The 25,544-nt window shown below is 48.7% G+C and overlaps 1 protein-coding gene and 1 long non-coding RNA gene across 6 annotated transcripts in view; one reads left to right on the forward strand and one right to left on the reverse strand.

Moving 5' to 3' along the window:
• The window catches only part of FZR1 (fizzy and cell division cycle 20 related 1), a 42,100-nt gene extending 18,619 nt beyond the window's left edge, over positions 1–23,481 (forward strand). For 2 of the 5 annotated variants that reach the window (XM_075903278.1, XM_075903279.1), the window contains 13 exons: positions 3,863–4,006; positions 8,070–8,195; positions 8,547–8,610; positions 8,866–8,993; positions 9,558–9,640; positions 11,808–11,991; positions 12,238–12,303; positions 14,028–14,130; positions 14,862–15,046; positions 16,503–16,736; positions 16,831–16,935; positions 18,595–18,687; positions 20,028–23,481. In XM_075903278.1, coding sequence (XP_075759393.1) covers positions 3,938–4,006; positions 8,070–8,195; positions 8,547–8,610; positions 8,866–8,993; positions 9,558–9,640; positions 11,808–11,991; positions 12,238–12,303; positions 14,028–14,130; positions 14,862–15,046; positions 16,503–16,736; positions 16,831–16,935; positions 18,595–18,687; positions 20,028–20,069 — 1,482 coding nt within the window. In that variant the 5' untranslated portion in view covers positions 3,863–3,937 and the 3' untranslated portion in view covers positions 20,070–23,481. Of the gene's footprint in view, positions 1–3,862; positions 4,007–5,410; positions 5,573–8,069; positions 8,196–8,546; positions 8,611–8,865; positions 8,994–9,557; positions 9,641–11,807; positions 11,992–12,237; positions 12,304–14,027; positions 14,131–14,861; positions 15,047–16,502; positions 16,737–16,830; positions 16,936–18,594; positions 18,688–20,027 lie in introns of those variants that run through there. The other 3 variants (XM_075903280.1, XM_075903281.1, XM_006114797.3) reach the window with 2 other exon arrangements.
• LOC142819050 (uncharacterized) lies at positions 6,738–8,332 on the reverse strand. Its single transcript, XR_012896739.1, has 3 exons — positions 8,220–8,332; positions 7,388–7,577; positions 6,738–6,872 (listed from the first exon to the last, which is right to left on the reverse strand). It is a non-coding gene; the product is annotated as an uncharacterized LOC142819050 (long non-coding RNA).
• Positions 23,482–25,544: the final 2,063 nt, after the last annotated feature.

Genomic DNA, 25,544 nt, shown 5'->3' on the forward strand with positions numbered 1-25,544 from the left:
GAGGTTTATTAAAATGCATCATCAAAGCCTCTCTGAAATTAACAGCAACCCTTTGGGCTCCTCTACCAGCTTTAATGTCTGGCTGCTCAAACTCTTCAGCCAAGCACTGTGCCTTAGTGCTCCGTCACTGAGCAAACAGTTCCTCCTTTCACACAAATTACTCAAAGTGCAGCAAGCTCTGATAACCATGGGAATATTGTCCTCAAGTCTAGCCTGCCATACAGACACTTTCATCTTGCCTTCACTCTCCCAAAGGTGCATTCGACCACCATGCAGCACCTGTTCACTCTGTTAAATGCTTTTTACTGTTGCCCAGTGCCCATGTATGGTTCCATAAGCCAGGGCTGCAAGGAGTAAGCTGAATCTCTGAGGATCACAATGAGTATTTTCACATCCCTCCCACTGTAAGTGTGTGGCCTGGAAAGAAAGTCTCTCTGCTTGCAGATTTCTGTACTAACCAGTGTTCCTGAAAATGAGTGTGTCATGCATCTTTCCAGGCTAAGGATGTTAACTAGCGGTTAATTTATTAGTCGAATAGTTGATGGAATTTCCATCGTCTAGTCGATAGGAACTTCTGCTTTCCTCTTTGAAATGTACAAGAGCTCCCGCTGGGGCTCTTGTACGTTTCAGAGGAGGAATGTGGAACTCCGCGTGCAGCTGGGGGCCAGCAGGAAGTCCTGCAGACTCCGGGCTGCCTGTGGGCCAGCTTTGAAATGTACAAGAATCCCCAGCAGGGACTGTTGCGCATTTCATAGCGGAAGTGTCCTCGTGGAGCCTGGGATCAGTGGGGGACTCAGAGTCCCCTGCTGACCCCGGGCTCCATGCTGCCCTGCCGCTTTGAAATGTCTCGCGGAGCCCTGGGTCAGCGGGGGACTCTCCAGCTGCTCCCAGGCTCCATGCGGCATTTCAGCAGAACCCAGGATCATCTGGGGACTCTCCAGCTGATCCTTAGTTTCGCGGAAATGCCTTGGGGAGCCCCAGGCAGCATTGCCCCTTTGAACATTGCCTTGGCATTTCAGAGGGGTAGCGCCACACCGCTGGTCCCCGGCTCAGCTGTGCAGCACTGCCCCTTTGAAGTACTCCCTCTTCGCCTGTATAACAGAGGCAGCAAGGGAGTCAACTGACTATTGGATAAGCATTTGCTTATCGGATAGTTGACTAGTCCTTAACATACATATTCCAGGCTACCCCATGTAGATGTCTGTGCAATGCCCATGGTGATCCACAAGTGCCTGCAGCACTATCAAGAAATATCCCTTCCTGTTGATGTAGTCTGTGGGCTGGCAATAAAATTGGAATATATATGCTACCTGTTGCCCCTCCACAGCTGTAAAATCCATTTCTACTAAGCCAGCCACTGTCATGCACATTTCCCAGTCATTGGCATGACTATGCAGTATAGGAGAAAAGTGTTTCAGATGAAGTCTTTAGCTGTCCTTTCTCATGTCTGAAAGCAAAGAAGTTCTGTTTAAACACGTGATAAAGTGTGATCTTGTCATCTAATGATATAAATTCTGTAAGTAGCTGTGAAGCTATAAAACAGAATCTAACTTCAAAGATAATGCTATTTTGCAATATAAGGTACCTCAATATGTTTAATTTTGTGAGACACATTTTATTAAAATTGTACCAACAAAATGTGAATGAATATCTGTTCTGAAATCACATCATCCTTATTCTTATGACTGAAAGATAGTCTGGGCATGGCTACTATAGCTACACTGCCCATCCGTCCTGGATTTTCCAGCACAGTCCCAATTTTTGATCTGTCCTGATGTCCCTGTGCAGCAGTGAAGTGTCCCGGGAAGCCTTGAGGCTCTGAATGCAGCTAGAAGCCTCAGCTGGGCTATATGGGGGGAGGAGGACAGGGAACCAGTGTGTCCCTCAGCTGGGCTGCGGGGGGTAAGGGGTGTCAGGGAACTAGGGATGTTAAATATCGGTTAATTGAATAGTCGAGTAACCTCATGAAATTTTATCAGTTAGTCGACTTTTCTATAGTCCCCGTGGGCAGGGCCAGCAGCCACGGTTGCAGAGGCAGCAGTGTGGGGTGCCAGGTGGGAGCTGGTCTGTGAGGGGAGCCAGTTTAAAAACCAGCCCCCCCTCGCAGACCAGCTTCCTGTCACCCTGTGCTGCTGCTTCTGAGAGAGAGGCAGCAGTCCCTGTCTGGGGGTTAGGGGTCTGAGCTCCCAGACCTGGCACAAGCCAGAATTGAGCTGGGCTGTCTGCCCCCCTGGCTCTTAATGGACTTTAAATGCAGAGCCGCAGCAGGAGTAGATTCTGGACCTGTTGCAAGCCAGGACTGAGCCAGGCTCCTGGCCAGCCTGCTAAAAAATGTACTGGCAGGGAGAGGCGGAGAGGGAAATGCATGTAGTCTATAGCACTAACCTGTAAGCTTTTGCTTATTGGTTAATCAACTATACTATTACATCCATCCGGGAACCGGCGCATGCCTCAGCTAGGCTGTGGGGGACGGATGCGCCAGGAGTCAGGCACATTGTTTAGCTTGGGCGCAAGGGAGTGGGGAGCCAGAAAGCCCAGTGGCAGGGGCTGCAGCAGGGGACCTGAAATGACCTTCCATGGTCCAGAAAAATCCTTTATCTGGGACCATTCAGGTCCAAAGGGTGCCAGACCAGAGAGTTCCATCCATCCGTACCACACACTTCACTCTCCCTTGGTCCTGCTCCATCCCCCCAGCTGCCTTCTGCACCCTCCTCTCACCCAGATCTCCCAAACTTTCCCCCTTCTACCTTCCACCTCCCTCTCCCATCCTTATCCCACTAGCAGCCCTGTCCCACACACTTGAACCCCTCATTTTTGTCTCCACCCCATAAAATCTACCAGAAAAGTAAATCTGACCTATGGGAAGCCCTGAACCTCAGTCCTCGCTGTCCCTTCCCCTCATCCCATGGGGCTCCAGCACCAGAGAAGTGAGGTATCTCAGTTGGGGTCCACATCAGTGAGGTTCGGGGGTTTTGGGAGCAGGTTTTTTTGCTTCTCACTTGTGGTCTCCAACTGAGTTTTCTGTGGGTCAGTGACCCTTGACCCAAAAAAAGTTTCCCCACCCCTGCCATAAATCAAGAAAGCATTGAAACCTTTTGTGTTGGGCATAAATTAATACTTAATTTAAAATGAAGTTTGATAAACTAACATGAGAAAGTGAAATCTAGCTGTTTAATAATTTAAATTAAACCATTCTCCTTAGCTGCAGCGCTAGCAAAATGGCTCGGTTGTAATTATGTAATTAATGGTGAGTTTCCATTAACAACTGGTGGTCTGTGGAAAGGTTTACATTGAGCCAGGTGGTCCATGGGCCAAAAAGGTTGAGGTAGCTAGATCAACAGTATTCCTTTGACCTAGCTGGTCTATACTGGTTATCCAAGCAGGGTGTGAGATTTTTAATAGCACTGAGCAACGTGACTAGATCGATCTAATTTTTAAGCATATACCAGTTGTCAGTGGAGACTAGGACCCATCATCCACCCAGAATTATAGATTTTAAATAGATTTGAGGGTCATAGTGTGGTGTAATATTCCTAACCCGCTAGTGCACTGATTTTGTGCTAGGCTTTACCATTTGAAAGTCTGAATAATGTGTGTGTGACAGAGGCAAAATGGACTTGTGTTTATAGCTCAAGATTAAGAGTTGGACTTCTAGTTTCTGTTTGTGATCCAGCCACTCGCTCAGCCTCTCTGTGCTTCCCTTCACAGATTATGTAGAAGCGGGATGACATTTGTGTACTTCTCATAATGGTTGTGTGGTTTAATTAATTTATGTCTCATGTGGGTGATGGGCTAGAGATGAAATGTGGTGGCAGCAGGTTAGTATGCACCATTTGTTGACTTTCTTCCTGTTTTGTTGCAGCAGACTGATTACGGGCTAGACTTCATGAATAGAAAGTTCTGGTACTGTTAGACTCCCCAGCCACCCCTATCCACCATGGACCAGGATTATGAGAGACGTCTCCTACGCCAGATCAACATCCAGAATGAAAACACGATGCCTAGTGTAAGTCTGTACATTTACTTAATGATCCTCCCAGGAGACTGTCAGGCATTTCCTCCCCACATTCCCCCCCCCCCCCCCCCCCCGGTAAAGAACGGACTTTATTCTGTGAGCTGTAAGGTGCTTTATTATCCTTTAGCTTCCTATGTGAGCTACTTAATAGCACACAGGTCTTTTTAAGCTAGCAAATCTTCTGAATGCTGGGGGTAAACAATAGATGGACTTGGCACATAGACCATCCAGCATTTCAGTGGTGTATTACATCCCAGGAACATCATAATGGACATACTTGGTCAGGCCAGTAGTCTCTCTAGCCCAGTATCCTGTCTCCTGATGCTGGCTAAGGCCAGATGCTTCAGAGGGAATAATCCAAACTGGACCATTATCAAGTGATCTATTCCCAGTCATCAAGTCATCAGATCTGGCAGTCTGAACCTTAAGGCCATATAGCATGTGGAGTTGCATCTCTGATCATCTTGGCTAATAGCCATTGATGGAATTCTTCCACCAACTCATCTAATTCTTTTTTGAACCCAGTTATGGTTTTGGGCTTTACAACATCTGCTGGCAATGAGTTCCACAGGTTAACTGTGTGTTGTGTGAAGCGCATTTTTTTTAATCTGTTTTAAGATCATTTTTTGTCAGGTGACTTGAGTTATGTCAAGGGGTAAATTACACTGTCTTGTTCACTTTTCCCATCCCGTTCATAATTCTATAGACCTCTATCCTATTTTCCTTACTCATCTCTTTTCTAAGCTGAACAGACCCAGTCTTTTTAATCTTTCCTCGTATGGAAGCTGCATCATAGCCTTAATCACGTTGATTGATCTTTTCTGTATGGATTCCAGTTCTTCTATATCTTTGAGGTAGGCCAACCAGAACTACACTCAGTATTTCAGGTGTGGGAATACCATGGATTTATGTAGTGGCACTATATTATCAGTCCCTTTCCTATTGGTTCCTAACGTTCTGTTTGCTTTCTTGAGTGCCGCTACAAACTGAACACATGTTTTCAGAGAGCTATCAATGATTACTGTAGGATCTTTCCTGAATGGTAATGGCTAACTTAGACCCCAGCATTCTGTAATATAGTTGGAATTATATTTTCACTTCTCATTTATTAACATTGAATTCCTTCTGCCATTTTCTTGCCCTGCCACCCAGTGAGATCCCTTTTGTAATTCTTCACAGTCTGCTTTAGACTTAATTTTCTTGAGTAATTTTGTATCATCTGCGAACTTTGCCACCTCCCTGATTTATCCTTTGTCTAGAATCTAGATCATTTATGAGTATGTTGAACAGTACTGATCTCTGTACGGCTCCTTGGGAGACCCCTCTTTATCTCTGTCCACTATGAAAAGTGACTGTTTTTTCCTGTCTTCTGTTTCCTATATTTTAATCTTACAGAACCATGAGAGGAACTTCCCTCTTATCCCAAGACTGCTTGCTTTGCTTAAGAGCCGCTAGTGAGGAACCTTGTCAAAGGCTTTCTGAAACTCCAGGTCCACTATATCTACTGGATCACATTTGTCCACATGTTTGTTTGACCCACTCAAACAATTCTAATTGGTGAGCCATGGTTTCCCTTTAAAAGCCATGTAAATTCTTTGGAAATCCTTTGGGAGAGGCATGGTACAAGCGTCGCATTCCAGTGGAAGGGAGTCAAAGGTCCGCTTTTGTGTGTCCCAAGTTTGGGGCCTGAAATGACAGCTGTGAGTTGGGCTCAGCAGCTGGACCCAAGGGGCACTGTAGGCTGACGCCACCCTGAATCACCATTGTGCTATGCTACGTGGCCCAATATTGCCAATTCTTGCAGTTTTATTATGAGACTTGTGACTTGCATTGCCAGCAGATCTAGGGAAGTGATTGTTCCCATGTACTCGACACTGGTGAGGCCACATCTGGAGTATTTCATCCAGTTCTGGGCTCCCTGATACAGAAAGGATGTGGACACATTGGAGAGAATCCAGTGGAAGGCAACAAAAATGGTGAGGGGGCTGGAGCATGTGACCTACAAGGAAAGGCTGAGGGATTTGGGTTTGCTTAGTCTAAGGAAGAGAAGAGTGAGGGGGGATTTGAGAGCAGCCTTCAACTACCTGAAAGAGGGTTCCAAAGAGGCTGGAGAGAGGCTGTTCTCAGTAGTGACAGATGGCAGAACAAAGAGCAATGGTCTCAAGTTGTGGTGGGGGAGGTCTAGGTTGGATATTAGGAAAAACAATTTCCCTAGGAGGATAGTGAAGCACAGGAATGGGTTTCTTAGATAGGGGGTGGAATCTCCATCCCTAGAGGTTTTTAATTCCTGGCTTGATAAAGTCCTGGTTGGGATAATTGAGTTGGGGTTGGTCCTGCTTTGGGCAAGGGGTTGGACTTGGTGACCCCCTGAGGTTTCCCAAACCTGTGGTTTTATGATTTGATGTATTATTTTACGTCCCTGATCCTAGAGACAAGTGATTACATGAATCTTAGTTCATGTTTTAAAAAATGTTTCACACCTTCATCTCTGGAGAAGAAAGCTTGATCATGTGACTCAGATGCACCCAGAGCCACACATTTTAATTTTATCAGATTTTTAAACCAATCTCTTGACTATTGGACAGTTGGGGTTGGCACTACTGAGTTCCAGTCCCCGGTGTGTCCTTGTGGTGGGTTTTACAGGGAGGCCTATAGCTTCCTTAAACGACACTTGTTCTGGGAGACTTGTCCTCCAGCTGGTTCCCAGTGTTTTACAGTCCTTGTATGCTGTGACAGGTTCCAAATTGCACCCTTTGTCTCTACTTGAAGAGGCCTTCAAAATGTTACAAGCCTGTGACGTGGTCTAATCCATGGCATCCATTTTATATTAGTATTTCACTGTTCTTGCTTTCTTTGCCTTGGGAAAAGTGAGTAAATATTCTAAAGACTGAGATCTCTGATCTCTGTATCTTACCAAGTCTTGGAACAAGCTGAAATGTTGCACATAAATGGCTTTTTACTGAAATAATCCTTCCACCAGGGGATTAGAATGTTGGTTCTGGTGAATATCTGCTACAAACTCCATAGTATCTTTTCTCATGGCTAAGATTTTAAGATATACACATAGCTATAGTCCTGCAGAGATTCTACTTGCTTAATTTAGGTTCAGTGCTGAATTTAAATGACAATTGATGCTTGAATGCACCTTGAAGGGACACTGCTGGGTTACACACGATATCGCGAACAAAATCAAGAAATATAAAGAGAACGTCCCTTTACATCCCCACCACAAGAACTTTAGCACTATGGAAGACTAACAAATGCTAGAGAACCAGGGGATAGTATGAAGGTGACATTTTCCCACACAACACGGCAGCCTTGACTTTGCTGCCATAGGATGCCAGAAGGGCTTGGAAGCATTGCAGTACTTACCTTATCTTAATAAAAGCTGCTGTTTTCACTGTGAACGCCCCCACTCCAAACCAGGGCTCCTGTTCATATGCAGGAGTGGCCACTCAGTGTACTTAGAGCAGGTATTACACTCAACCAAAGGCTTAGGGAAGAGCAAGGTACAGGGATCTTCCTGCTGGACTCTCAGGGCAGTGATCAATGGCTTCGTGCTCTGGAAGGAGAGGAAAAAAGACAGGCCTGAGTGCCTGCAATTCTAACTGTAACATCATTTGGGTGCGAGAGATTCCTGTAGGTACAATACAGCTATGCTTACGTGAGGTGATAGTGCCTGAATTGCTAACATCTGGGCCTTTCAGACCAAAAGGGAAAGGGATTCCAGTCATGAAACCATCTCCGAAACAAATAGTGCCCTGCCTCCAGCTGCCCTGATTTCAGACCAGCTGATCTCCGCTGTTGAGCCGGAGCATATGGAGTGAGAGCTTCCCTCAGTGCTCCTGTTAGCACTCCTCAGGGGGGATTGCACCTGTGTAAGGAGTGCTTACTAGGCCTGTAAGGTGACAAAGCGTGTGTTCTGTCATTCCAGCTTAATTTGGCCCTAATGAAACAGATTCTTGGGGTCTGCCTTTCAGAGCTCACTGTGAGCCAACATTTTTCCTGCCTGCTTCTTGCAGTGTTTCTCCATACGTGACTTTTAAAATTTCAGGTAGTTGAGATGAGACGAACACTGACACCTTCCAACTCTCCAGTGTCCTCCCCCAGTAAACATGGCGACCGTTTCATTCCCTCAAGAGCTGGGGCCAACTGGAGCATTAACTTCCACAGGATAAATGTGAGTGTTTCCCCCAATAGGTACCTTTCTTAGCAGGAAGGGTGAGTTTTCCCAGCGTTAAAGACGTTTGTTTGGCAGGAAAACTACTTCAGAGGACTAGCCGAGTATTGCCTTCCCCTTCCCCTACCCATTGCACTACTTCACTGTCCGCTTGCCATCTCTTTTGCTGCATCTGTACTTGGTGCCTCAGCATCACGATTGTGATCTCCTAAAGTGCATTGTGACTGCATTGTTGCAGCTTGTTTAAGATGGTGGTGCATTTCCCACTAGTATGCGGGGGAAGAAAAGTGAATTTGGTGAGCTCTTTGCAGTGACTGGAGTGTGTGTTAGCATATATTTTCCCCCCTCTAGGAAAATGAAAAGTCACCAAGTCAAAACAGAAAAGCAAAGGATGCTACCTCAGACAATGGCAAAGGTAGATGTGTTTTGTACCGTTTGTTTCTCTATCTAGCTTTTGATTTGAGTCTGAAGTCAAATAGAGCATGGGCAACAGCCGTGCAAGCATCTTGCTTGCTGCCTTAGCTAGTGGGCCACAGGGAATATGATAACTTGGTCTTCACAGCCCATTCAGATGAGTTGATGTAGCCCCTGGAAGACCACTGTGTACCTCTGGATGAGAACCACTGATGGAGAGCTCTCTGCTCATTCGCTGGTTTGTGTATTTGAACAGATGGCCTTGCTTACTCAGCCTTGCTAAAGAATGAACTGCTGGGAGCAGGGATTGAGAAAGTCCAGGACCCTCAGACAGAGGACAGGAGACTGCAGCCATCCACGCCAGAGAAGAAGAGCCTCTTCACGGTAGGTTGGAGTCACTGTGTTGGTCTGCATTGGTTTCTCAAGAAGAATGGGAATTCCTCACAGATGCCAGAAGGTGTGGAGCGTCGTAGCTATTTTAAGTTCAGCCACGGTTTAAAATGAGTCATCAGTAGTATGGAATGACTAGGGAGGGTTGAATTAACAAATTCCAGTGGAAACTGTCCATTGACGGCCTGTATATCTGCAGCTAGCCGCAGTTCCTCTTCTTTCCTGAGTTATGAAGGTTTTTGAAAGTCTGGTCTTTTGGAACAGATATGAGCAAATCAACACGTGGTCTTGATGTGCTAGCTAAATGACGTAGCGGTTTTAAAATTCTACAGAAATTAGTTTCTCGGTGTAGCTTTAAATCAGTCCCTTCCCTTCAAGATACCTTTAAATCTTGAAGAAAATAGGAAGTAAAATACAATGGGGGCTACCACCAAGCAGGATTTTGGAGGGACCCCTGACTAGGTAATGTATCAATTCATTACATTGTAGGTGCTCTCTGACACATCGAGGCCTGTACTTTGTGGGGATTTTGTATCCAATGCTTTCTTCTTTGTGTAGTATTCCCTCAGCACCAAACGCTCCAGTCCAGATGATGGCAACGAGGTCTCCCCATATTCTCTATCGCCTGTCAGCAACAAAAGGTAATGCTGGCTACCTCTGGGTGGGGAAAAGTGGGGGCAGAGGCTTTTATGCTGCTTTCTGATTAATGCCATAATTGGTTGCTGTATGGCGATGGGATTTCAGGAGGGGAAGTAGGGAGCAGGAGTAATGGTGCCTCTAATTTCTATGTCCATATGCAGAACAGTTTGTTTTTATGTGCACCAATATGGAGATGTGCGACACATCCCCTTCGTATTGACTTACATAACAAAATTCATTCTGCGAACGTGGCAGGGGTGGGGCTGAGAGTTTCGTAAGGTGCGTGCCGTGGGGCGGGGCCGCACATGCGTCGCGTGCCTGCTGCCTGGAGCGCAGGAATGGCTCGCCGGCCCTGCCCAGAATACAGGCCTTTACAGGCTGCAGCCAAGGACCCCTGGGCCAAGTCAGTTTCATAACAGAGATTTGTAAAAGTACTTTTAGAATTGGTTCAATAGGTTAGTCCAAACCAAACCCCAAAACAAGCCCCTGACTGATATGTTTCATGGAGAGAACAAGGTCAGTGGGAGACTTTCTTCTGCCAATAAAGTTACTGCCACTCTTTTGTCTGTGACATTTTTCTGTGAAAATTCGCTCAGATAGTCCAGGGCTCGCATCAGTCTTGTGACTTGAACTTCAGTCAAAGTTGAAGCAGATGTGAGATGGAAAAAGTTTCAGGCCTTACAGTTCTGTTATAGTTCTCTAGCAGATACATCATCAGTAGCAACAGACATCACAACAGGCATTTGCTGAATGAAGAATAGGTAATATACAAAGTTGTCGTGAAGGAAATCTCTATTCCCTAGTCACACACTGGTAACTAGCCGCATTCGTTACCATAAGGTAATTAACCATTCATGCAGATCATAGACAGTCTACTAAAAACTTCAAAGAAAGAAAAATATAGACAATGATATTATTACACCGTAAGTTTTCTTTAGATGTTAATATTCCTTTTTGATCTCTGAATCAATGAAGTATAGTAACACAGGAATAGAAGATTATCACCTGCAAGCTAATTAGGTCACTTTGATAAACTTCACAAATATAGGTAAGCACAGACGAATATAGTTAGGCTACGTCTACACTGGCATGATCTTGCACAAGAACTCTTTTGTGGAAGAGTTCTTGTGCAAAAACTCTTCCAGAAGAGAGCGTCTACACTGGCATGTGCGTTTGCGCAAGAGATGTGCTTTTGCTCAAGAGCATCCATGCCAGTGTAGACGCTCTTTTGCACATGAAAGCTCTAATGGCCATTTTAACCATAGGGCTTTCTTGCACAAGAAATTCATGTTGCCTGTCTACACTGGCCTTTTGTGCAAGAACAGTTGCGCAAGAGGGCTTATTCCTGAGCGAGAGCATCAGTTCTTGCGCAAGAAGCACTGATTTCACACATTAGAAAGTCAGTGTACTTGCGCAAGAACTCGTGGCCAGTGTAGACAGGCAGCAAGTTTTGGCGCAAAAGCAGCCACTTTTGCACAAGATCGCACTAATGTAGACACAGCCTTAGTATCTACTTCTAATTCTCTGACAATACAGGTTAACAATTCAAAGACTTAAGGCTATACCTAAACTACAGACTTTATAGCAGACCTATACTGCTACAGCTGTGCCTCTGTAAGGTTTCCTGTGTGTAGGTGGGAGAGAGTTCTTTCGCCATCACTAATGAGTGGCAGTAGTTTTGTTGACAGGAGAGCATTTCCCACTGACCTTATGCTGTCCATGAGACTTGTATCAGTCAGGGGGTTGTTTTGGGTTTGGGTTTCTTCCCCACACTACTGAGTAACAAAAGTGGTAGTGTAGGCAAAGCTTATATCTACTTAAAGTAACTTTGATAATAGTCTATACAAAAAAATGGCCCTGTTAACCCTTTCAGTACTTCTCTGATACGCTGTTAAAGGTTGATTTTGGGTCACTTAGCCTATTGGTTGCTTTACCCTCTCTGGTTCAGTGTCACAGGGCAGCTTTGCCGTGGGCATCTTCCCTCTTTCATTCTGTTTCCATTACTTGGCTTTATCTGCCACCTCAGGAGGGCTGCAGCACTGAAGCAATAGCTTCTTCCATCTCTCCACTTCTGTAGAAAGTTAGTGATCAAAGAGTAGGCGTTTCTCTAAATGTTTTGGTACCTTCAATGCCTCCTACAAAGAAAGCCGTGTCTCTTTGTATAAACAGTCAGAAATTGCTAAGATCACCTCGAAAACCAACAAGAAAAATCTCCAAGATTCCTTTCAAAGTGCTGGATGCTCCAGAGCTGCAGGATGACTTCTACTTGAACCTTGTGGACTGGTCTTCTCTCAATGTTCTCAGTGTTGGCCTTGGCACCTGTGTTTACCTTTGGAGTGCTTGTACTAGCCAGGTAAGGTGTGGCTCTTTCTTTGGTGTTTTGGGAGAAAGTACAATGTAGCGAGAGTCAGTTGGATTGGCCTTTGTGTTTCCTAGTCTGCCGCAGTACTCTTTCCAGTGCACTGGAATTTACCATCTATGCGGTGCAACGTACTAGTGCTCTTCGTTCCAGATTACTACTCTGCTAGGCAGTGAATCTCCTAGTACCAAGTTGATGCCTATTTATGCCTGATTTCCATCTTACTTCCTAATTTTCAAGGTGACCCGGTTGTGTGATCTGTCTGTGGAAGGCGATTCTGTGACATCGGTGGGCTGGTCAGAACGGGTCAGTATGATACTACCACGCAGGCCATTAAGCCATTGTTTTCAGAGAGGCTGGGCACCAGAGCATCACTTGCATTTGTAAGAGCTTAGTGTTTCAGAACATCTAACCCCCTGTATATCACTAGAAACACCCCTTAGCTGATGGGAATTCACAGTGTCTCACTGGAGTGAGAACCACTTAGATCAGTGGTGGATAACCCGCGGCCTAAGGGCCGTATGCGACCCATCGGCGTCTGCATGTGGCCCATGAGACGTTTTCTTTACTGTTGTCCACACGCAGGATTGACAGATTCTGCAGGTTTCTGTCCATGTTGGTTTTTCCCTACCGGTATTAATAAAGTGTCACGCACACAAAGCCAGGGCATGTGAAGTTAGGTGCGTTCTGACTGCACACAGCATTGATGGTGAGAGCCGGACACTCCCCCTGCATCCAAACAAAGTGCTGCTACAGTTCAGTTGGCTCGTCCCACAAACTCTAGGTACGCAGGGTTAGTTAGCAAAACTCCTCTAATCTGGGGGACCATCTTGGTTACAACAATCTTGTGGCCCACTGCTAGGAAGTAGCCACTCATACGACCTGCTCGCTAGCCCGTCACTGACCTAGATCAAGTTCAGTAAGCAACATGTGACCTCCGTCGAGGTGCTAAAGAGCATCCATTTCTCTCTCCTTTTTGTTAAAACCTAAGATGTGCGCTTGAGAGTCCTCCCCCAAATAAAGCACCGTGCCTATGCAGCAGCATGGCATGGACGGACTTGGACTGGGCCATGAATATAGAAATGCATCTTCTAAATTTACTATGAATACCTGTATGTGAGTGAGCCATGCTCTGGTTCGCACGGTGCCGTCACGGCAGTGCACCTCCTTAGGAGGGCTGTTAGGATGAGGTTGTAGTTCTGCTTGTTATGGGGAGACCCGCTACATAATCTGATATGCTTGTTGTCTCTGCGCCAATAGCTCTCCATATTCTTATCCTGCCAGATTTGCCTCGTAGGGCAGATTTGGGTAAAAGAGCCAAGCATCTGCCAAACAACCTTTTGTGAGGCAGGATCTTCGCAACCAGACCTCCAGGTGCTCTGTTTGGTGCTCTTCATATGCCATGAAATATTGCCTGGCTGGCTGAATGATACTTCTGAATTCCTTTGGCATGGAAATATTCCCATCCTGTTTAAATCAGTAGCTTGTGCAGACAGGACAGGTTTTTGTGGTTCCTTTAGCATTGCCATGGTGTTCAGAGAACATCCTAGGTTCTGTTTCCAACTCTACTAAAAACTCCCTGTATGGTGTTGGACAAGTCACTTAATGCCCATTGCTCGATTTCCCTGGTTAAAACATTTCAAGTCCTTGCTATTGCAAGGTGGCATTTCTTTGAGCGGGATTGATAGTCCTAGTTGTGGAATTTCTAGAAATGCTGCTCCTGCCCCTCGTTTTGCCTTTCCAGAACTGACTGTTGTGTGGCCCTTGGCTCTCTTTATGTGCCTCCGTACTGTCTTTATTGATAGTAAGTAGGGAGGTGAATGCTTAACTGGACAACCAGCAAGCATCACCTTACCAGGTGTCACTTACCAGTTACAGTTAACCAGGGGGGCCAGGCCCACCATGCTGTGGGAGGGTGCTCCAGCGTGGCTAGCATAGCCCTCGCCCCGCCCTGTTTAAGTGTTGAACCAGTTGACTGATTAAACAGGATTTTACATCCCTAATTGTAAGATTTCTTTTTGTGTATCTAGGGGAACTTGGTAGCAGTGGGCACTCACAAGGGCTTTGTACAGATCTGGGATGCAGCTGCAGGGAAGAAATTGTCCATGCTCGAGGGACACACCGCCAGAGTGGGTAAGAAGGAAAAGGAGGCCAGAGGGCTGAAGCTCACCATTTGAAAATGGCATGTGCTAAGGTAGAAGAGGGGTCCCTTAAAGCCATGTGAATATTGGAGTATTTTTCTAATTTATGATCCAAAAGGGCGTGTGAGATTCACTCCCACTCCCATGCCCCACTCCTTCCCCAAGCCTTCTGTGAAGTGGCTGCTTCTTTTGTTTTTTTTTAAAAGTCCTTTTCAATTGCACTGGCCTGCTCTTCGGGTGGTGATACTATGAATCATGGCCAGCTACAGTTGTGGAGGGTGTAGTGTAATGAGACATCCTAGGTGTGTCCTGTTAATACACCTTGTTGAATGTCATTGGTTTCAACCCTCCAGGCTGGCTGCTTGAGCTTTCCAGTTCATCCTGCTTTTCAGGGAATAGCTTTTTCAAGGAGGCAGTGTGGATTGGTGACCAGGTCAGGGGTTGGGAGCTGGGACATCTTATGAATTCTGGTCCGATGTCTGCTACTGACTCCAGGCAAGTTGTTACACCCTCATGCCTCAGTTTCCTCAGCTGTAAAGTGGGTGTAATATGAACTTAAATAGGTTTGTGTTTGTAAAAAGTTTTTTAAACTTCCAGCAACAATGGGTCAAGACGATATTTGTATTGTGCTCCTCTGGTGGCAGTGGCTTGCTACTTAAGCCTAGGAATCCTGCACTGACAGCTGCTTGCAGTTCTCACTCTGTTCCTTTGCCTGCATTCCAGGTGCTTTGGCATGGAACGCAGACCAGCTTTCTTCCGGCAGTCGGGACAGAATGATCCTTCAGAGAGACATCCGGACCCCCCCTCTGCAGTCTGAGCGACGGCTCCAGGGCCACAGGCAGGAGGTGTGTGGCCTGAAGTGGTCCACAGACCACCAACTCCTGGCATCGGGCGGAAATGATAACAAGGTATAGTACTGATTGCTGCTGGTGTGGGCCTTGGCCTCCTCGCTGAACCTGCATTCCCAATCCTACAAGCTGCCTTCTTTCAAAGAGATGTCAGCTTTTAATTACAGCCTCCCTCTGTTTTTTCTGAAGATGCCTTTTTGTTACTAAGGAGGTGATTCTCTCCCCTCAAATGGGGCTGAACTAGACCATCCTACCATTTTCTAGGATCTGTATTAAGTAAACATTACAAGCACAGCTTAGCCATGCTTTGCTGCTCCTAACCTGCACCTTTGGCATTGAGGATGTTAGATTTCAGTCACGCTGGTTTAAACTGTCTCCACCAAAACATGAAGTTAGGCACTGAGCAGGTACAGAAGTTCTGGCAATTTTACATAACTTAGTTTTACACCGAAATTCCCTTCTGCAAGTTTGTCTTGTTTTAACATGCACAGCACAAGTTTGCTCTGTACCAGAGAACAGAGCAAACAATCCTGAAAGCCCCTTGGGATAGATTCCTGCAGTTAACTCCCCAGACGCTGGGGTGATGGAATATACCGTGTTGCAAACTCTTTCAACTTCTCCTCTGTTCCCCAGTGGATGACAATAGCGTTCCAAAGTGTTTGATCATGGCTGGATTTTCAGAAAGGCTTTCCTGTCCAGAGACTACACTGCACGTAGCCCAAGTAACACTAGCCCAGAGGTGCCAAGTGGGTTGATTCAACCCACAGAGGCCCTGCTGCTCCCTGGCCCTAGGCCTTAATTGGCCTGGGGGCGGGGAGAGGCACATGAAGTTTCCTCCGCCCTACCAGGAGCAAGCGGTGCTTTGAAGTGCCGCTCACTCCTGGCAGAGCGGGAGGAGGCTTTGCACGCTCCCCCTCCCCCAGGCCAATCAGGACCTGTGGGCAGGGGGAAGTGCATGCAGACCCTCCTCCTCTCCTCTCCCCCCCCCCCACGCCCCCCCGGCCAGGAGTGTGTGGCACTTGGAAGTGCCACTTGCTCCTGGCAGGTCAGGAGGAGGGCTTTGCATGCTTTCCTGCCCCCAGACCCTGATTGGCCTGGGGGTGGGGGAGCCCAGGAAGTCTCCTCCCACCACCAGGGGCATGGTGCTTAGTGGGAAGTGGGGGGGCAAAGGGGCTCCCTCACCTCCAGACCAATCATGGTCTGTGGGTAGGGAAGCCTGAAGCATCCTGGCCCTGCCCCTTCCTTTTGAGGCCCCGCCCATTTTTGAAGTGCCCCTTGACAAAAAATTATTGCCCACCTCTGCACTAGCCCCAACTTGCAAAACAGCTCCTGATCCGAGCAGGCTGGCCTGTCTCAGAGAGAGGCCCCAGCACTGGAATCGCTGACCGATAAGATGGAGGCACATTGGCCAAGTGCTGCAGGGCAAGCTTGCTCAGCACCGTTCCCTCGGTTTGGAGGGGAGAGGGGCAGAGGTTGGAGCTGAGTGTTAATTAACCTTGTTTCTTCTCTTTACCAGCTCCTTGTGTGGAATCACTCCAGCTTGAGTCCTGTCCAGCAATATACAGAGCACCTAGCTGCTGTGAAAGCTATCGCCTGGTCTCCACACCAGCATGGTCTGCTGGCCTCCGGTGGTGGGACAGCTGACCGCTGCATACGGTTCTGGAACACTCTGACTGGGCAGCCTTTGCAGTGCATTGACACCGGGTCACAAGTGTGCAATCTGGCTTGGTCCAAACATGCCAATGAACTAGTAAGTGCCTTCCTGGTTGGAGTCCCACTGCTAAACTTTCCTGTGTCAGGAGCTGTCAGCACTGACTTGTAACCCTTGTGCCTTCCTCCTACAGGTGAGTACCCATGGATACTCGCAAAACCAGATCCTTGTCTGGAAATATCCCTCCTTAACTCAAGTAGCAAAACTAACAGGGCATTCGTACAGAGTCTTATATCTGGTAAGCTGCAACCCATACCTTCTGCTTAGCGTCCCGTCCTTCTGCCTCTGCCGCGACTGGGCTGGGCACTGAGACAGAGCCCAGGGTGGCTAGCACTGATGTCTGCTGCTTTGTGCTTTGATTAGTGAAACAAACAAGGCTCCGCTTCACTCCACTAAGCTGACACTGGGGTGAGGGATTCTTCTGCCCCAAAGTCACCAAGTTAATCTCTGGGTAAGCTTTAGACCAGAGGTGGGGAACCTCAGGATCGGGGGTGGATTTGGCCCTCAGCTTGTCTGGATCTGGCCCCCAAGGCTCAGGGCCCCCCCAACATTGGGGAGCCTGCACTGGTGCTCCAGTCCCCCTGCTGCCTCCCTGTAGGGCTGGAGCACACAGAATCTGTTAGGCTGGGTCCCTCAGGCTCTGGGGTGTGACAGGAATGTGGGGAGTGTCTTTCTCATTCGGGGGCCCCCCCGCTTCTCACTTGTGCGAGGCCTCCAATTGACTTTTTTGTGGGTCAGCAGCCCCGGCTCAAAAAAGGTTCCCCAGCCCTGCCTTAGGCTGTCAGACTCCAGCTCCTCCTCTGGGACGGCAAGCTGATCTTAGGAGTCTGGAGGGAAAGTTATAAATGGCAAAAGCTGCTTCTTTGTACTCCTCCCCCCCCCCCCCCGCTGTTTTTCTCTTTGTGGTTGTGCATTAAAACATCCAGTCCTGTTCAGTCTAGTTCCACCCCTTGGTCTCTGTGTCTCCTGTTTGCTTGTTCTCCCTCTCATGGTAGTTGGGGGAACCTCAGCATGGAATGGGATCAGCTGAGCCTCTCAGACTGTTCTAGACACCATGGCTAGTTCATTAGTTAACAGTGTAGGGTGGTGATCACGGCTGACTCTACAGAGAAGTGCAGTTCCAAAGATAATGCAAATGGTCCATGTGTGCTCTGTAGCACCACTAACTAAGACCTCCCCAAATTCTCCATCGTGCCTGTGGCAGTGGTGAGGAAGCAGGAGGAAAACAAAGGTAAGTAGCCCTGGTTTACTAAACCCTTTTATTAGTGTATTAGGGAGACAGCGAAGGCAATTGAATATTTATGTTCTGGAGGGAGGAGGCCTTCATTTTAAACTACCATTCAGCAAAATGTGCACGTGTGAGGGGCTACTGGACCCTGCACCCCCATCCGCAGCCGGATGGGACTGTCAGCCAGCAGGTAGAACAGGATTATTGGTTCACAGAGACACAGCATAGAACTGACTTGTCAGCACAGGAACCAGGAGCAGTCAGTACAACCCATCTTGGGGAGAGGGCGCCGAGCCAAAGGCCTTGCCCCCCCATCTTTGCACCTCAAGCCTGCAAGACTCACTTACAGTCTCTGCAGCCAGTCCCCTCTCCAGCCTTTGCCTAGCTTCCTGGGCAAAAGGTGTCACCTAGCTGCACCCCCTCCCGGGCTCATGATACATAAAGCCTGGGCTACTGTGTACATGCTGGGACTGGAACAGCCTCCCTCAGTGAGAGTCACACCCGAAATTCCCATCCCCATCTAGGTATTGGTGCAGTGCCCAGGGAAACTGAGGCACACACAGGATTACCACAGGACAGTAGAAATCACATGCACTGTAACAGGGTGAATACAATCCCCACTTTGTCCCAACATATATTTTGAAGACTGTGTTCTTGCTCCTCTCTTAGGCAATGTCTCCTGATGGGGAGGCCATAGTCACGGGGGCAGGAGATGAAACACTGAGGTTCTGGAATGTCTTCAGCAAAACCCGCTCAACAAAGGTAAACTCTCTAGTGTGTGTGTTGTTTCTAAGGATGTTAAATAGCGAGTAATTTTCTAGTCGAGTAGTCAATGGTATTTCCATCGATTGGTCAATAGGCACTTCCACATTCCTCCTTTGAAATGTACAAGAGTCCCCAGCTCTTGTGCATTTCAAGGCAGAAGCGCCCACATGGAGCTTGGGGACAGCGGGGCTGACCTGGGCTCCATGCGGTGCTGTTGCTTTCAAATGCCACTCAGAGCCCGGGGTCAGCTGGGAACTCCCCAGCTGATCCCAAGTTCCATGGAAATGGAGCCCAAGGTCAGCTGGGAAGTCCCCAGCTGGCCCCGGGCTCCACACGGTACTGCTGCTTTGAAACGCTTTGGTGGCATTTCAGAGGGGCAGTGCTGCACAGCTGAGCCGGGGATTTCTTAAAGGGGCAGCTCTGCATAGAACCCAGGGCCAGCTCCTTATGGCGTTGCTTTGAAACGCCAAGGCGGCATTTCAAAGGGGCAGCACCGCACAGCTGAGCTGAAGATCAGCGGTGTGGTGCTGCCCCTTTGAAACACCGCCATGGCATTTCAAAGCAGCAGCACTGCACAGACCCCAAGTATGGGCTCCATGCAAGGCTGCTGCTTTGAAGTACCCTCTCTTTTCCCCCGTCTTTGCTGCTTCTGTCTGATAAGAGGTAGCAAGGGGGAGTGGGGAATCGACTAGTGAACTGGACTAGTCCTTAACATCCACAGCTGTTTTTGCAGCAAGCTGTGCCTAGAGAAGGAGACCCCTCCAGTGGGGAGGCTGTACATATTCTGTCCTGCTCTAGTCACCTGCTGTGGGATCTGTAGTTTTACTAGTCACTTTACTTATTCTGTGCTCAGAGGCCTCAAAAATCCCCACTTTCACCCCTGGCATTTCCCCCAGCCGTTCTGAGGTAGTGTTGGGCGTAAGATCGTAACACACAGAGGTAAGCGGAGGAATGCAAAAGCAGTGAAGTGAGTGTCCAGGGTCTCTGTTTAAGGCTGGCTCTCTACATTCTTCAGCCTAAACCATTAGTAGTGCATCCCCAAACCGTCTTCCGCCCTGCGCGTGCTCCCCATGCACCCCATACACAGGCATGAGCACAGGAGGGTGACTATCTTACCAGCATCATGCCCTAGGATGCTTGTGAGTCTTTGCCCTCTAATGTAGCACAAGCCCTGGATCATTTCCCTGGTTTGCTTGAGCCCTGGCTTCGTGGCAGAAATGGGTATTTGGGGTAGTGACAGGGTAGGGTGGTGGAGCTGTCGGCACTCGACTTGGTGTCTCAGTGAATAATTAGAGAGGAGGATCTTGGGTTCAAAACGCTTCTCTGTTTCTTTGCAGGAGTCTGTGTCTGTTCTGAATCTCTTCACCAGGATACGGTAAAACTTAATCGTGCTCCAAGAGACCCCGGTACGATGTGCCAGGCACAAGCCACGAACTTGGCATGCACGGACCCTCTCGCTATCAACCAGAAGAGGGGAAGAGAGTGCCAGTGGGTTTGGAGGACGGACTTTCAAGATTCTTATTAAATACGTGATTGTGAACCATATTGGACAGTATTTGGGGCGGGGCTGGGCGGGCAAAGGACCTGGCAAAGGGTTCAGAATTTATTCTCCATAAAGGGGGACAGTTGCAAGAGGGGAAAACCGAAAGTATCTAATTTTGTACATTGGGTAGAACTTGTGTGATATGGACCATGATAAGAAGACAAGGCCAAGGGCATCTCAACTGCTGCTTTGTACCCTCTGGGAGCGCTGAGTATTCCATAAGGGGTGTGTCGGGAGGCCTGGGTTGTGTGAGGAGGGCTTTGGAACCCTGCTCTGGGCTCGCCATTCTCTGATTTGACAGGCTTCTTCAGACGCAGGCGTGGGAGCCAGACTTCATCAAATTGTCCCGTGGGGAAGGACAAAAGCTAGAGCTGGGGAGAAGCCTCTCGAATGTAGAAGAGTTTTGGTTTGGCTCGAGACTCATTCCAAGTAGAAAAAAGGAGAACTTATTTTTTTCAGATCCACAGTTTTTCTCTTCAGCTTAAAAAAAAAAAAAAAAAAAAAAAAGACTAATACTTCACATGCCTGTTGAGTGAAGACCATTTAATTTTCAGCACACTTAGTATCTACCTAAAACCATTGAACTGAGAATTTTTTTAAAACGTTTTAACAGCCTCTTCTGAAGGAAAGATTACTGCACAATCCAAAGAGACGATGGGTTTTTTTAAGTGAATTATTGCAATTACATGTTCATAGCTGGTCTCCAGACTTTTAGTTTAATGGGGAAACGATGGCTTTTTTTTAAATGACCCAGGAGTATTTATTTAGAGCTTTATGCTGTGCCAATTATTGCAGACTGATTGCTGCAGAGTGTCTTTATGAGGACAAAAGCAGTTGAGATGGATTTAGAAAAAAAGACTATTGTTGATCTGTTTTCAAAAACAAAGGTTCTTTGAGATTGTTGCCTGTCTTCCACATGGAACGGAAGAAACATCATGTGTTTGTAAGTCTGTGTGCGAGGTTTTTAGGCAAGGGAGAAGTGTTGCCTTTTTAAACTTCAATTAGGTCAGAGCCAGAGACCCATTTTTAAGTTTCAGGAAGAGAGCGAACCTGCCAGTTTGTTGGAATAATGCAGTGGGGTGTGATGCTAAGCACTTTGTGTGTGTGTGTGTGTGCGTGCGTGTGTGTGTGTGTCGCTTTTAATTTAAAGAGAAGCTGTTTTGCTTGCAGCAGCTGGTTTCTGTCTCCTTTGTACATGTGCCAACGCTTGCCTGCTGTGCATCTGGCTGTTCTGCCTACCCCTTTTGTAGCGCATGTGGATGTAAGTGTCTTTTTCTCTTGGCTGTTGTGTGTGTATATAGCCCTTGTCCTGTTGTACATAGTGTGGAGGCAGATTCCTTCTTGGGGAAACCAGACTGCCAGCGGTGGGGGGATGGGTGGGTGTGGGAAGTATCTGCTTCTCTGCAGCATCCCCTGGAGAAAGGGTGAATGGCGGGTAGCCAGTCAGAGAACTGAGATTCCATGTCACTACGGCCTTGACCAAGCCTGCCATTTCCAGCTAGTGCCTCTTGGCGCAGGAGCACAGTCCCTTGGCGCAGCTGATGGCATTGGAGCTCTTGAAGCCAAAAATGGGACTGACTAATCCCCTGGCCCCGTCTGCTCCTCCAAATGGCTGCAGCACAGACCTGCTTAGCTCTGATTGTCCACAAAATTACAAGGCACCATAAAAGTGGTTGGTAATGGTCCCCTGCTTCCTCTTGCTGCTTGCTACTCCTGTGGCACCCTCCCGTCACTACAGCACTAAGGAACCGGTACCTGTCAGGCCCCTGAGTTAGCAAACATGTTGGAATTGAAAGCATCACTTGCAGTGAAAGGTGGCCTGGCTGGGGACTTGTTCCGCCCCTTGGGGAATCGTGGGGGAGAAGGGGCCAGAGGAGAGAAACGCACGTGTTGAGATCAGTGATTGGAGGAGGGGAAATACGGCGGGAGCCACTTCTGGGGCTTAGTTTCTCCTGTGCTGCCTGAGTTTTGGTCTGCCTCTGTTCTCCAGGCCCTGGCCCACTGTCAAAACCACTCTCAAAACATTTTCTTCCTCAATTAAAATCAGTAGAAGGAGGGAACCAAGGAAACCGCTTCAGAGGGGAGTCAGTTTGTCCCTGCTCAAGTTGTGTAAGTGTCCAGCTAGTGAGAAGGGAGCCTGGGAAAGTGTTGGGTGCAGAAGACAGGTGGGAAGTCTGATGGTGGCTTGGGGGACAGGAGGGAGAGGGACAGACCAGGCTGGCAAGGGTCCTGGCAGCTAGACTGACAGCAGGCCCCCTGCCTGCCCCACTCCCACAGGATGGAGAGGAGCAAGCCGGATTATTTACCGGGCATATGGTCAGCGAACGGGCCCTTGTGCAAACTGCACCTGAGAGCGCCCTTGCTGGGTGCCCGGCTGAGGGGAGCTTTGCTTTTTCACGGGAGAGGCTTTGCTTTAGAAAAGGGAGGGCTGCAGAGTCCCGTCCGTTAGGCCTGGCAGGTTCAGGTTTGGTTTTGAAGTCCCCAGAAATCTAGTGGGGGAGCGGAGAGAGGAAATACGCCGAGCAGTCTGGGCTACAGTTGCACATGGGGGCTGTGTCACGCTAACTCTCAAGCATAGAACTGCATTCCCCGGAGAGCTTGGCCTAGAGTGGGATCCTTTTGTCTGCCTGGCTCTCCTACCGTGCCCACAACTGCATTCCTAACACTCCCCCAGGAGCAGCCTGGACTGACACTGCCTTGAGAGCAGGGTGCTTTACTCTGGGTTCCGCTGGGTCTCCTTAGCAGGGATGGCAAGTTGATTCCCGATCCCATAGCTGGTTTATGGTTGAGTGTATCAGCTATCTGGTTGGAGGGGGAGCTAGCAATGGTAAAGACCTAAACACGCAGCCAGCGTTCCCCCTCTCCCATTTCATGTGCAGTTGCCAAAGGAGGTGGTTTGCTGGGCCTGTGGAATGTTCCCAAAAGGGGTCTCTGGGTGGGGGCCGCAGGGGCTGTTTGTGTCTAGACTCTCTTGTGCGACGTGTGTGAAGCGAGGGGCTGTCTGGAGTGTGCTCAGTTGTGTTGTAAATGGAAGACGAGAAACTCGCATATACGTCCGTTCAGTGTATGAACCGTGCCGTTTCTGACTCGCGGCAGTTTGAACAAAGGGTCTCCCCAGAGTTTATGCAGGTAAATTCTAAGAACTTGTGGCATTGTTACTTAATGCATCATATGGTGAAAAAAATAGACCATTGTAACCTTTTTCATGTAAAGCAATGTAACTGGCATTAAATACGTTGTGAATTTAAGCCTGTGTCACTTTGTTTGAAGGCTCGCGTGAGACTCATGAGTACTGTTCCCTCCTGTTTTTCTGTTCATGTTCAGACTAAATTTGTTCTGTGCACCAAGGCATTTACAGATGTTCACCACCAGTAGGAACGCATGCTGCTGGCTGTGAGTGCTCTCCTCACAGCTGGGAAGCATTTGAATCTCTCCTGGGCGGCTGCTGAAGCACCCAGCTTACAGGGCACGCTGCTTGTGTGTGATGTGCTATGTGGATCCTGCGCTCAAATACACGAGCCCACACAAGCGTAGTGATGTCCCTGGGACGAGGCTCTGATTGGAGAAGCAGGGCCAGGTACAGTGATCGTGGAAATATGAAGCCCCGTGACGTTTTTAAAAATGTTCTGTTCCAAACCCTCATGTGATGTTTCCCCCTCCCCCTCCCACACTACCACCAGGAACCCTCCTCAGGCTGGGATCTGAAAATCCAGCTGGCTTCTTTCTGCCCACAGCTCATCCAGTGATCGCAGTTCTGCAGCTAGGACCTGACTGCAGCTCTGTGATTCTCTCTTGGCTTGCTCCTCATTGCCTCTTTCTCCTGCAGCTTCTACTAACCTCATAAACAATGAGGAGTCGGGTGGCACCTTAAAAATTAACAGATTTATTTGAGCCTCAGCTTTTGTGGGCAAAACCCCCCTTCCTCAGGTGGACTGGCAGCCTGGCGCCCTCTGGCTCCCGTGTTTGACTCCCCTGGAGGAGACTTCAGGCCAGGGGATCTTACAGGGTTTGTCTTTTCTCCCTCCTCAACCAAATCTTACTCTGTTAAACAGCAACAAGCTTCCAATACAAAACGGGCCAGGCTGGGTCTGCGATTGGGTCCTGGAGCGTGAAGGCCCTGACTGGTCTGCAATGGTGCGGGGTCCCTAGGTGTTAAGCATTGTTTGACAGGATTTTGCATCCACCCAGGATAAAGAAATGAGTGTCACTCATCAGGGAGGCTTGGAGCCCGGTGGGCAACGCTCCTGGAGGAGGGGCCAGGGCACTGAATGGGGGGACAGCGCCTGGGAAGCTGCGGTTGACACACTAAATAGCGTAGGCTGATTAGTTGTAGCCAGGTCAGGTGGGTCCCGAGGTGGTAGTGGTCAGAAGGCTGGAGATGGCGAGACTTCCCCGTGTTGTCTCACCCCCCGTGTCTCACTAAACGCTAGTAATCCAGGCAGCTGGGTTTGCCACACTGGGGACAGGCAAATCCTCCAGCTCCAGGACAAACAGATCACAGGGGTCAGGAAGGAATTGTTTTCACCCAGGAGGGGCAGGGCACTGTGTGTGGACGGAGCCACTGAAAAACCCGTTTCCCCGCTGCCAGCTGCAGGGTGCTAGCGCTAGGCTGCCCCTGGGGCAGGAGGCAATGGCTGGCGAACGCATCAGCTGTAGAAGGGCTTCAGCTTCCGGAACGAGGTGGCAACTGGCTCACACTTAGGGCTTGTGAGAGACCCACGGGAGCCGACTGCTGCTGGAGTCCCCGGCGTCTCACTTCTCTCCGCTGTCGAGCTGTGCGTGTCGCACAATCTCCCTGTTTCTGGTGAGTGTGCGGCTGTCCTGGAGGCTTCTCTGTTGGGGGCAGGATCTAGTCTCTGTGGTGAAAACGCTGATGTTTGGGTGAAACTGTGGCTGGGAGGTACCCCCACGAAGCTGCCCTGCAGGATCTAAGCGGTCTGGAGACGTGCCCCGTGGGCAGGAGCGCAGTGAGAAAAGCAGCGGACAGAACAGTGCTGGCAGGTCCACCGGCCACTGCTGTGACTCGGAGCGAGGCTGCTCCCCAGCCAGGCCAGACACACGGGGGTGGACTGAGCGAGTCTGCCCCAGCCGGGTGAGGTGTGACGCCCCAGCCTGGGGCGGGCTGCTTGAGTGAAAAGCAGCCAGCAAGGGTCTCTGCGGGGGCGGGGGCTGCTGCTCCCAGCTGCCACCGCTGAGATGGGTGACTGGATTAAACCCTCTTTGCCCTCTCTGCCACGGGTGCATGGAGAAGGCCTTTGCAAACCCCGTTGTTCCCCTGCAAGGGCTGGTCCCGAATCTCGCCCCCAGGGAG

The sequence above is a fragment of the Pelodiscus sinensis genome, chromosome 19, assembly GCF_049634645.1.
Source record: "Pelodiscus sinensis isolate JC-2024 chromosome 19, ASM4963464v1, whole genome shotgun sequence".
In the NCBI taxonomy this organism is placed as follows: domain Eukaryota; kingdom Metazoa; phylum Chordata; order Testudines; family Trionychidae; genus Pelodiscus; species Pelodiscus sinensis.